This window comes from Panthera onca, chromosome B3 (assembly GCF_046562875.1).
Source record: "Panthera onca isolate mPanOnc1 chromosome B3, mPanOnc1 haplotype 2, whole genome shotgun sequence".
Classification (NCBI taxonomy): domain Eukaryota; kingdom Metazoa; phylum Chordata; class Mammalia; order Carnivora; family Felidae; genus Panthera; species Panthera onca.
In genome coordinates this window covers 141,330,030-141,342,054 of record NC_138344.1, presented here as the reverse complement: position 1 = coordinate 141,342,054, position 12,025 = coordinate 141,330,030, and the positions used below count along the sequence as shown (strand labels likewise).

General features: G+C 44.7%; 1 protein-coding gene across 4 annotated transcripts in view; it reads right to left on the bottom strand.

Annotated features, from left to right (window-relative positions):
• The window catches only part of EML1 (EMAP like 1), a 184,791-nt gene that overhangs the window by 47,706 nt on the left and 125,060 nt on the right, over positions 1-12,025 (bottom strand). For all 4 annotated transcript variants that reach the window (XM_060620736.3, XM_060620738.3, XM_060620735.3 and 1 more), the window contains exon 4: positions 1,487-1,621. In XM_060620736.3, coding sequence (XP_060476719.1) covers positions 1,487-1,621 — 135 coding nt within the window. The remainder of the gene's footprint in view (positions 1-1,486; positions 1,622-12,025) is intronic.

Genomic DNA, 12,025 nt, shown 5'->3' with positions numbered 1-12,025 from the left:
TGATTGGTGGATTTTCCTGGCCCCTCATTTCTAAGTCAAAGTCTCCTGCTGTGGCATTAAAAACAAAACAAAACAAAACAAAACAAAACAAAACACACACACACACACACACACAACCCCTTTGCAAATATCTTTTATGGAAATATTTACCCAGAACATTTATCAAAGCCATAGGATTTAAGAGATAAAACAGATCTGGTGTTTGCACAATGCAGATTCTTTTTTGGAAATTCTTAACAAAAATCAGATGTGCACAGAAGGAGCCAAGGTTTTAAGAACCGCCAAGATCTAGACACTTCAGGTCAACTTCCAAGCTTACCCTACATTCAAGAAGCCTGAAGGCCACACGGCATGACCCATTTATACTCTACTGTCATAGTAACCACTTGGCCTTATTTCAAAGGTATTATCACCTAATTAGCATAATCTTCTGATAAGAAGTACTAATAGCCTAAATTAGAAGGCAGAACCCCACATCGGTGGTCTCCGGGACTGTTAATCAACTGTGGCCCTAACCTGCTGATGTTAGCATTGCCTGCATCTTTCCTGCAGAAGCTACCTTTTAGGGATAAAACTGAAAAACAATTCAGGCCTCCTTACGGGACTGAATCAGAATAGATTTACAAACTTGGAATTTTTACAGCCTGTGGGTTGGAGTCCATTGCTTTATGACTAAGCCTTCTCCTTACATAAACATTTGGGGCGGGGGGGGGGACACGTTTAGCCTGTGAAGCTGAGACTCCTTCCTCAGCCTTGTTCAACAGAGAGAATGAAGGCACAGAATGAAAGTACAAGGTTTAAAAAGGCAGGTATCTACACAGAGAAATGATCTCACAAACACGCACGTTCATAAACATAAAACAGGCTCTGAAAATGCCAACAAGGAGCTTTCACTAATAAAAGGTTACTGTTAGTCGTAGAGGTGTTTGTCATAATCCGTTATAAATTAACCTCAAAGGGAAATGCTCAATTATAAGCATGCGTATTTCAGGAAACCGGAAAGAAATGGCTCCCATTTCTGGTGTTAGCTCGATATTCAAGAAGGTTTCTAACAAATCCTAAAACTCCAGCTTTTCACCCAGTCAGTCTACCTTAGAAAATACTGTCGACGCACTTAAAGAACCCACTGAAATTAATTTCTGAATGACAGCAGAAGGTACCAGAAGTGTGAAGTGTTCCGTAGGGAAATTCAGAATGGCTTCCCCAATTCCACGGACTTGGGGCCGAGCAAATTCTCAGGAGCTACTTTGGCCTGCACGAGGGTGCGGGGACGTCCAGTTATGGTTTTCCACCTGGACAACGAGCGGTGTGAAGGGTGACGAGCAGCCCCCTCAAATGGGGGCTTGAGTAGCGCCCACCGTGCTCAGGAGAAGGGCGCTCCGCGGGCGGGAGCGCGTACACACTGGGTGCTCTTCTGATTCATCGCTGGGGGAAAAGAGGTAACGAAACCTCTGAATGGTGGGACCAGCAGAGAAGATGCCCTTACCTTTCACTGTTCTTTTTGCCGCTGGAAGTACTGCTTGTAGATCCCGTGCGGGTTCGGTTTCCTTTGGAATCTCCGCAGCTTTCCCTTCGACCACCAGGAGATACTCGCTCAGAGGAGCTGGTCCTCTTGATGGTACTGAGGCAACACAGAAATGACAATGAGATTCTTAACAGTGATTTTATTTTATTGCCGAGGGCAAACATATACGCGTAGATCATATTTCTATATGGATATTTAAAAAGGGGGGGGCCTGGGTGGCTCAGTCGGTTGAGCGTCCGACTTGAGATCAGATCACGATCTTCCGGTCTGTGAGTTCAAGCCCCGCGTCGGGCTCTGGGCTGATGGCTCAGAGCCTGGAGCCTGCTTCCGATTCTGTGTCTCCCTCTCTCTCTGCCCCTCCCCCATTCATGCTCTGTCTCTCTCTGTCTCAAAAATAAATAAACGTTAAAAAAAATTTTTTTTAAAGGGATTGATTCTAAAGCCCTAACTATACAATATGTGTAAGTGTGTGTGTGTGTGTGTGTGTGTGTGTGTGTGTGTGTGTGTGGATGGATGGATGGATGTTATCCTCTGCAGAATGGCAGTTGGGATCAATGTCTCTGCTCACTGCCTTTGGAACTGTGGTCATTAGTCCGGGTCAAAGTCATAGCAGGGGCGCCTGGGAGGCTCAGTCGGTTGAGCGTCCGACTTTGGCTCAGGTCATGATTTCACAGTTCATGAGTTCGAGCCCCATGTTGGGCTCTGTGCTGACAGCTCAGAGCCTGGAGTCTGCTTCGGATTCTGTGTCTCCTCCTCTCTCTGCCCCTCCCCGGCTTGCACTCTGTCTCTCTCTCTCAAAAATAAATAAACATTAAAAAAAAATTTTTTTTTTAAAGACAGCAAAGTCATGGCAGAAACTGAAAGGAAACATCCCAACAACCTTGTGAGCGCTCCAGCAGCTTCATGGGAAGTATCCTGCCCTTGAGCAGGCTTCAGTCTAAACCAGTGTTGCTCAGCCAGGGGTGACTTCACCCCCAGAGGACATTGGGCAATGTCTGGAGACACCTTTGGTTGTCACGAGTGGGGGAGGAGGGCTCCTGCTGGCATCCAGTGGGTAGAGGTCAGGGATGCTACTGACACCTGCAATGCCCAGGACATTCTGATACAAAGAACGATCCGGCCCCCAGAGTCGGTAGTGCTGGTGCTGAAGAACTCTGGTCTGAAGACAAATGCAAACAGAGTGCCACTGGCAGTGACAGAAACATTCCACAACACGTATGATGCCTTTGTTTGCAGGTGAGTATAGCCGGTTGTGGGGGAGGGGGGCTAGACTGGTTGAGGGTCTGGGGTGCGACAGCTGTGAAGATCTCCTGGACCCTGCAGATTTCTGGGGGAGATCAAACAAATGGCTTGAACATGTTATAATTCCACAGTAGGGAAGGGCCTGTTCTAGGAAGAAGGATGGCCCGTGCACAGGTAGTTCATGGACACGAAAGGATGGCCCGTGCGTGGGAGGTTCACGGACACAAAAGGATGGCCCGTGCACAGGTAGTTCATGGACACGAAAGGATGGCCCGTGCGTGGGAGGTTCACGGACACGAAAGGATGGCCCGTGCACAGGTAGTTCGTGGACATGAAGGGTAAGTGGTGTTGTTCTTGGAGCACATACGTGTATTACAGGCCTCCCTGTAAAGTTTTTATCCTCATCACTAGGCCACACATTCCTTGGGATCCCATCTCCTTGATCATTCTTACATATTTCAAGAGCCTAGTAAAGAAGCTAGATACTTATTACATGAAAAAGATGGAAAAAAAAATGAATAAATGAACGCAGTATCACACTTTGAGCTCGTCACAGGAAGAGACATGAAGGGCTCTAACTTAGCACCGGCCCAGTGAGAAAGAAGGAGAGGGCTGGCTGGCGGTGCGGGTCCCGGGCAGGGGCTGTGGGGAGGGGCCTGCCCAGGGAGTGGGGAGTGGGAGCCGGGCAGCAGAGAAAGGAAAGAAGGCCAGAGAGAGGGGCCGAAGGTGGGAGGACGCGGGGCACAGGTGGCGCTGGGGCCGCTGGACACAGGGACGTGACAGAAATGCCAGGTGGCTGTGAGAGCTCAGCCCCAGGGAGGGGGCAGACCAGGCCACATTTTGGGACACAGGTGCCAAGGACGTGAGGCCAAGGCCAGGCTCCTGGGAGGAAGGTCTGAGCCCCCCTTTCTCCTGACGACACAGCACAGCCGTGCCCCCGGTCTCTCTTCTTCCTCTGTCCTCGTCCCCTTCCTTCAGGCCAGCTCCAGTCCTTTCCCTGTTGGAACTGCCGATGGCTCAGCGAAGAATCTCTTAGCATGTTTTTTTAAAACCTCACGGTGTGTCGGATTTGAAAAGCCATCTCGCTCTCTGGGTGAGCAAACATAAATAAGGTGACCATAATTGTGGGGATGTGATATGCTGTCTGCACAGCCTTCTTGGTGACTGAGGAAGCTTTGGATTCGCAGCCGGATTTGAATCTTACAGCCGGATCCAAATGGGCACGCCTCAAGGTCAGAACGTGCATTTTTAGAATGCTCAATTTGGGGACCAGGAAATTACAGATCTTAGGAGAGCACGACATTTCTGAAATTTGGGACTGAGGTCTAAAAATTACAGAAACCCTTGCGCTCGAAGTTCAATTTCTGCCAGCGACGACACACAGCAAGCTGATTTAACGCCGCGGGATCTTTCTCTGCCTGGCATCTGGCGAGGGGCTCGCGGGCACACTGCCTGGCCCCTGGAGGGCCCCCGGAAGGCACCAGCAGCAGGTGACCGGCATGGTGTCCCTGGGGGAGTTCATGGCAAGTTCACGGCCACTTAAAGACTTGTATCAAACACCCTTAAGGAGCTGAGAAACCATGACTACTAATCAACGGTGGCAAACATTAACCGGTTTTCTGATGACGCTGAGCTGGGTCGCTGGAAGAGCTAACGGGACACCAGTGATGGAGACGTGGAAACAGCGGTGGCAGGGACAGGCCACACACGCGGAGAACTTCGTGGCTGGCGTCTGGTATCGCGTTTAGACCTCACACGTTCACTAAGAAAGTATCGCTGTCTCCATTACACAGATGAGGACACAAAATCAGGGATGAGGCGGCTCGTGAGGGTCCTCCCCCCACCCCCGCCCCCACCCTGTCTCTCTGCTGGGCTTCCTGCTGAAGAAGGGCGACAGTTCACGAGACACCCAAGGACATGGGTGGGAGGGCCTGCTGAACGTCTAGAAATCCAACAAATGTCAATGATTAATATGGATGCGTGTTTGAGGCTCAACCAACGGGAGGCACTGCGAACCTGAACGCTGCAGCGCTAAAGGGACCCGGCGCTCTGGGAGGTGAAAACAAATCTAAGGACCCTCACCTGTGTGTCCAGCTGTGCTGTTTGTGTGCCTTTGGAAGACACACACCTGTTCAATCTATGCGTAAGAGGCCCAGAGACACAGTGGACGAAACCGAGCGCGGGAACAAAAGCGTGGAAAAATATTTTGGTAAGCTTCGATCAACAACAGAACGCACACCGCCCATCGACACGGAAAACACTTCCATCTGCATACACAGACTTGGATACAATTCATCCCAGCTCTACCCAGATATCTCTCATGCCCACATTTGCATTAAAATGCTAAGCTTTTAAAAAATCTACTATTGTTGTATGGGGGGGGGAGGGGGAAAAACCAAGATATTTCCTTTTGAGAGCCAAGGGCTCTTACGAATTAAAGAGGATTTACCAGGACTCAAAGAGAAGAACAGAAAATAAAGCTGGAAGACCAGACATTCGCAGGATCAAGGGCAGCCAGAAGGAGTAACACTGTATACTCACTGCGAGAAGCCTCCTTAAATAACCAGCAGGGAATATCAAAGAAGTTATGTTCCCTCCGGACAGCAAGGGAAAAACAATCCCTTCATTTTGCAAGTGGTGGGACTGGCTGGTGAGAGACTGCACACCGTGGAGTACATTTTCTAGTGCTTAGGGCAAGGAAAGTAGTTTTGGCATAGAACCGCATGGATACGGTTTCTTCTTTTCCCTTCTGGTCTCTACCCCCACTCCTGAACCAAAAACCTTCTAAGGTCTGAAAATATAACGGTTCTTTACATTATGTACCCATTCGACGGTTTTTGCCAATTCAAATGAAATTTCAGAAATAAAATTTCTGCAAGGGTGACTGGTGAGCAGAGGAGAGTGGCAAGCTTTCTTCTTCTGGTTGGATAGTAACTCTAAGCATGATAAGCTGACAATTGTGTCTTTCTTTCATTATGTGATTTGGAATCAAGGGTCAGTTTTCTACCATTTTGCAAGAAGATCTCCAACTTTTACAATTAAAAAAAAAAAAAGAGGGGCACCCGGGTGGCTCAGTCAGTTGGGTGTCTAGCTTTGGCTCTGGTCGTGGTCTCGTGGTTCGTGGGTTCAGGCCCCGCGTCGGGTTCTGTGCTGACGGCTGGGAGCCTGGAGCCTGTTTCGGATTCTGTGTCTCCCTCTCTCTCTGCCCCTCCCCCGCGCTCGCTCTCTCTCTCTCTCTCTCTCTCTCTCAGAAATAAAATGAAAACATAAAAAAAAACAACAACTAGAAATCTGACAGCTCACTCCTGTGTACCACTAGAGATTTTCTGATAACGTCATTTGTCCTGAGAACCGGGGTGATCATACTCAATTAAAACAATTAGCCACTCAGTAAATACTTATCAGGCATTGACCGTTTGTCTTGCAAGTTACAATGCTTGCAGGAGACCACCCACTTCAATAATCACAAAATGGTCTGATCTTTCTCTTCTGCCATATCTTTGTGGCAGAAATCAAGTCATTTCCTAGGAAGGCTGGTCACTTAGAATCTGACAGATCAGAAGAAGCTTTTCTCGTACCTATGAAGCCACTCCCTAAGCCCAGAGGGGTGACTCCAGGACTTCTGAGAAAGGGACAGGTGTCAACTCATCTTCTCCGTGCAGTAGCAGAACACTTCCACCGCTATTTTGCTACAGAAACAGACTCAAAACGTGAGTTTAACGCCTACATCTCAATAGCTCCGAGTGATGAGGAAATATATTAGAAGTAATAATTTTTAGGGGCGCCTGGGTGGCTCGGTCGGTTAAGCGTCTGACTTCGTCTCAGGTCATGATCTCACGGTCCGTGAGTTCGAGCCCCGCGTCGGGCTCTGTGCTGACCGCTCAGAGCCTGGAGCCTGTTTCGGATTCTGTGTCTCCCTCTCTCTGACCCTCCCCCGTTCATGCTCTGTCTCTCTCTGTCTCAAAAATAAATAAACGTTAAAAAAAATTTAAAAAAAGAAGTAATAATTTTTAAAGACCCATAAAATCAGGGGTGCCTGGGTGGCTCAGTTGGTTAAGTGTCTAACTCTTGATCTCAGCTCGGGTCATTTAAACCCAACTTTTGAAATCGTGTGCGTGTCCGGCACTGACTGGTGCACTTACAAATGCGTATTTCTAACAAGTGTAACCATTTTTTCCAAAGGACGGTCAGTTGTTTATTTGGAAGCGATAGATGTTTACCACCCTGTCTTATGCTTGGAACGGAGCGCTTTTTAAATAATGCTCTGTTTTGTACCAGTTTTGTTCTTTTGATCTGTCTTCTCACAGCTCTGCCCTATTGTAAAACTCTACTTTGGGGCGGAAAGAATGAGTGATTGTCTCTGTTCTGAGCCAGTGGAAATGTTATTCTATTGTGCTGCCGCATCCCCACTGAGCAAGGTATGACCTACAATGTCTTCCCCCGGATTGTCTGCCTTTTTTCCTTTGACTAATGGAAACAAAGCTTTTCCCAAGGATTCCAAATCAAGCCCCCAATCGAAGTCTTAATTGGCAACACAAAGCACAGCCGCTGGGTGCTGGACAAGTTCCAAAGGAGATTTTGTTCTTAAGCACCAGGCTGAAAAAACCCCAGAGAAAAGAAAACAAACATATACCCATCCACACGCTGCAGATGCCCCGACTTGGTTAATTTGGAACTCTGATTACAGAAAAATTCCCGCATGATTGTAAACATATTTGAAACGTCCTGGAAGCTATTTTAATCCTAATATTCAGAATGCCCAGCAAGCTTCTTTCTCTTTTCGGAATTCTCTCCTAATGAGACATCTATAGGAACTTGACCATGGAGGAATAATTAGATGCTACTGTTTGGGTTTCCAACTTCCAAGTGGATGGGAACTAACATCCCTGGAAGCCCATAAAAGCCAGAGAAACAAAATAAATGAATCACTAAGTTCTACCCGGAAAACCAAGAGTCTTGGACTCAATCTAGAAAGCCATGTATTTCTGGTTGGCTGTTCTACAACAGTTTATCAGAGGAACCAAACTCATTATTCTGTAAGTTAAAAAGAAGCATCTACAGAGGCCTTAGAAAATTTCTGCAAGGAAGGTTAGTGTTTAAATGTGAATACGTATACATGTACATACACACACAATATGATGGCTACAGATAACCAACCCTCCACACTCCCTCCCTTCTTTCCTTCCTAAGATAATATTGTTGAGAGCAGACACTAACCACGAGCCCTTGCACGCACATGGCTGACAAAAGGGGGCAGGAGACCCAGGCTTCTGCTCGTAGCACATGGCCAGTTCTGTCCTTGGAGCCCAGCCCCCGCAGTCCCTTCCTTCCAGGCAGTCCTGTCTCTCAGACTCTCTGCAAAAGTCTCTGTTTAGAGTCACCCTCAGGACTGCCTCTGTTCTGTCAGCACCCACAGGGGCCTCTTGGCACGTCACCGCTCCTGACAGCAGCACACAGCATGGGACATACAGGAGGGAGCATTTCCCAACAGTAATTATATCAAGCACTTTTTATGAGCCGATGTAAGTGCTGACCTGGACAGCTTTGCGGGAAGCAGCCTAACACAGCGACGGGAGCATCAGCCCTGGATGCACAGGAACCTGGGTCCGAGCCCATGTTCCCAGCTCTGTGCCCTTGGGGCCTGGAGAAGTTGCCTCACTTCTCTGAGCCTCAGTCTTCTCAGAAAATAGGAATAATAATATCATTTTGAGGATTAGTGACAACATATTAAAAACCCAGAGCTTCGGGGCGTCTGGGTGACAGTCGGCTGAGTCAGCTCAGGTTGTGATCCCACGGTTCGTGGGTTCAAGCCCTGAACTGGGCTCTGTGCTAACAGTGTGGACCCTGCTTGGGATTCTGTCTCCTTCTCTCTCTGCCCCCTCCCCTGCCCACTCTCAATCTCTCTCCAAAATAAATAAATAAACATTAAAAAAATTAGAGAAAGACAAATATCATATGATTTTACTCATGTGGAATTTAGGATACAAAACAGATGAACATAAGGAAGAGAAGCGAAAATAATATAAAAACAAGGAGGGGGACAAAACATAAGAGACTCTTAAATACAGAGAACAAACTGAGGGTTGCTGGAGGGGTTGTGGGTGGGCAGATGGTCTAAAAGGGCAAGGGGCATTAAGGAGGACACTTGTCGGGATGAGCCCTGGGTGTTACACGTAGGGGATGAATCACTGCAATCTACTCCTGAAATCATTATTGCACTAAATGCCAACTAACTTGGATGTAAATTAAAATAAAATAAAATAAAATAAAATAAAATAAAATAAAATAAAATAAAATAAACTGGTACTTCATAGGCTTTCATTATCATTAAAGAATGATTTCTAACATCGTCATGGACTTAAAGGGGCCCTCAACTACCCACTGAGGTCTCTGCTGTTTCCTGGGGAAAGTGTCCATCCGATTCCATAGCCCAGCCTCATTTCTGCAGTTTCAGAAACTTCATTCCCCAGCCTTATCCTACCCTGAATAAATGTTTCAAACACTAGAACTGAAAACACAATTTGCCAGGAGTTCTAGCAATCATGCCAATTAATCCTATGAGGTCTAAGAAAACCATAAATATTCTATGAAGTGAAGGGCACCATGACACCACGTCAAAGTTACTTTGGACTCAACATAGAGACCTTCTATAAAATCAAAGAGCAAGAATGTTGGACTCAAGCTCTCACAGAATGAACCGAAAGCTAGAAATTATATTTGCATTTCGACTTTGACTTTTACCTTTGTGCTCTGAAAGACGTTTTTATTTTATTTAAATTCCAAAATATAAGAGACATAAATGGTAGAATTCTATTTTATCCAAGAATAAAGGGAAAGATTCTCATCTTTTCAATAATAATTTGCTACTTTTTTTTTAAAGATTTATTTGTTTGAGTCATCGCTACACTCAACATGAGGCTCAAACTCACAACCCCAAGATCAAGAGTCGCGAGTCGCACGCTCTACCGGCTGAGTCAGTCAGGTGCTGCGATAATTTGCTACTTTAAAAAGTCACTCTTGAAATGGGAAAAACTCACTCTTGAACAACCAATGGGTCAAAGAAGAAATCACAAGGAAATTTAGAAAATTTCTGGAAACAAGTGAAAATAAAAACATACTAAAACTTACAGGATATGCAGAACACAATACTAAGAGGGAAGTTTATAGCAGTAGACTTGCATTAAGAAGAAGAAAGATCTAAAAAAAAAAAAGAAGAAGCAGAAGAAAGATCTCAAAACAACCACCTAACTTTCTACCTCAAGGAACTAGAAAAGGATAAACTAAAAGGTTAGTGAAAGTAAGGAGCTAATTAATAAAGATTAGAGCAGAGGTAAACACAATAGAGAATAGAAAACAAACCAATGAAACCATAATTTTAGAATATTTTTAAAGAATTTTTTTTAAGTTTTATGTATTCATTTATTTTTAGAGAGAGAGCGCGAGTGAGTGAGTGTGGGGGAGAGACCAAATCCCAAGCAGGCTCTGTGCTGTCAGCACAAAGCCCGACACGGGGCTGGAACTCATGAACCATGAGATTACCACCTGAGCTGAAGTCAAAAGTCAGACATTTAACTGACTGAGCCACCCAGGTGCCCCTAAATTTCTTTTAAAAAGACCAACAAAACTGACAAATCCTCAGCTACACTAAAAAAAAATGAGACTCAAATAACCAAAATTAGAAATGAAAATTAGAAATGAAAGAGAGGCTATTACAACTGTTATCACAGAAGTAAAAAGAATTCTATGGGGCTACTATGAGCAATTATATGCTAACAAATTGGATAACCTAGAAGAAATGGATCAATTCCCAGAATCATACAACCTACCAAGATGAATCATGAAGAAATAAAAACTCTAACAGATCACTAACCAGAAGGAAATCGAAGCAGTAATTAAAAAAAAAAAAAAGTAAAGAAAAGCCCAGGGACAGATGGCATCACTGAAGAATGCTACCAAACATTTAAAGATGAATTAATATCAATTCTCCTTAAAGTCATTCAAAGAATTAAAGGGGGGGGGGGTAAGGGGGGAATTCTTCCAACCTCATTCTATGAGGCCAGCATTAGTCAGATGCCAAAACCAGACAAAGACACAAGAAAATCTATAGACCAATACCCCACCCCCCACCACTTATCCACAGGGGATATGTTCTATGACCCCCAGTGGATGTCTGAAACTGTGAAGAGTGCCCTTATTTATACAAGTTTATACATACGTATGTATGATAAAGTTTAATTTATAATTAGGCATAATAATAAAATAGAACAATTATAACAACACACTGTAATCAAAGTTATGTGACTGTGGTCTCTCTCAAAATATCTTACTGTACTACTCTATTCACCCTTCTTTTTGTGATGATGTGACATGATAAAATGCCTACATGATTAGATAGAATGAGGTGAGGGAGGGAGGCATTGTGACATAATGTTAGGCTACTATTTGACCTTCTGATGATATGTCAGAAGGACAGTCATGAGCTTCTGAACTGAGGTTGACCATAGGCAATTGAAACTGAAGAAAGCAAAACCACGGATGAGAGGGACCACTGCATACACCACAGCCCAGTGGGATTTACTCATGGAATACAAGGATGGTTCAACATATGAAAATCAATGGAATACCATGTTAACACAATGAAGGACAAATACCACATCACTATCTTAATTGATGCAAAAAAAAAAGTGCTCGACAAAACTCAACATTCTTTCATGTTAAAAACTCCCAACAAATTAGAAATAGAAGAAAACTACCTTAACATAATAAAAGCCATGAATGAAAAGCTCACAGCTGTCGCCACATTCAACAGTGAAGACTAAAGGCTTTTCCTCTAAGATCAGGAACAAGGTGAGGAGACACAGTCTCATTACTCCTGTTCAACACACTACTGGAAATCCTAGCCAGCACAATTAGACAAGAAAAACAAATGAAAGGTATCAAAATTGGAAAGAGAGAAGGCAAGTTATCTCTGTTTGCAGACGACATGATCCTACATGTGGAAAACTCTAAAGATTCCACACACACAACATTTGAAAACGAGTAAACAATTCCAGCAAAGTTGCAGGATATAAAAAGAATCAACAAAATCAGTTGCACTCCTATACTAACAATGACTAAATCAAAAAGGAAATTAAGAAAACAATCCCTCTTGCTATCGAATCAGAAAGGATTATATACTCAGGAGTAAATTGAACCAAAGAGGTAAAAGACTTGCACACAGAAAACATGGCTGAAAAAAAAACCAAAGAAGACATAAAT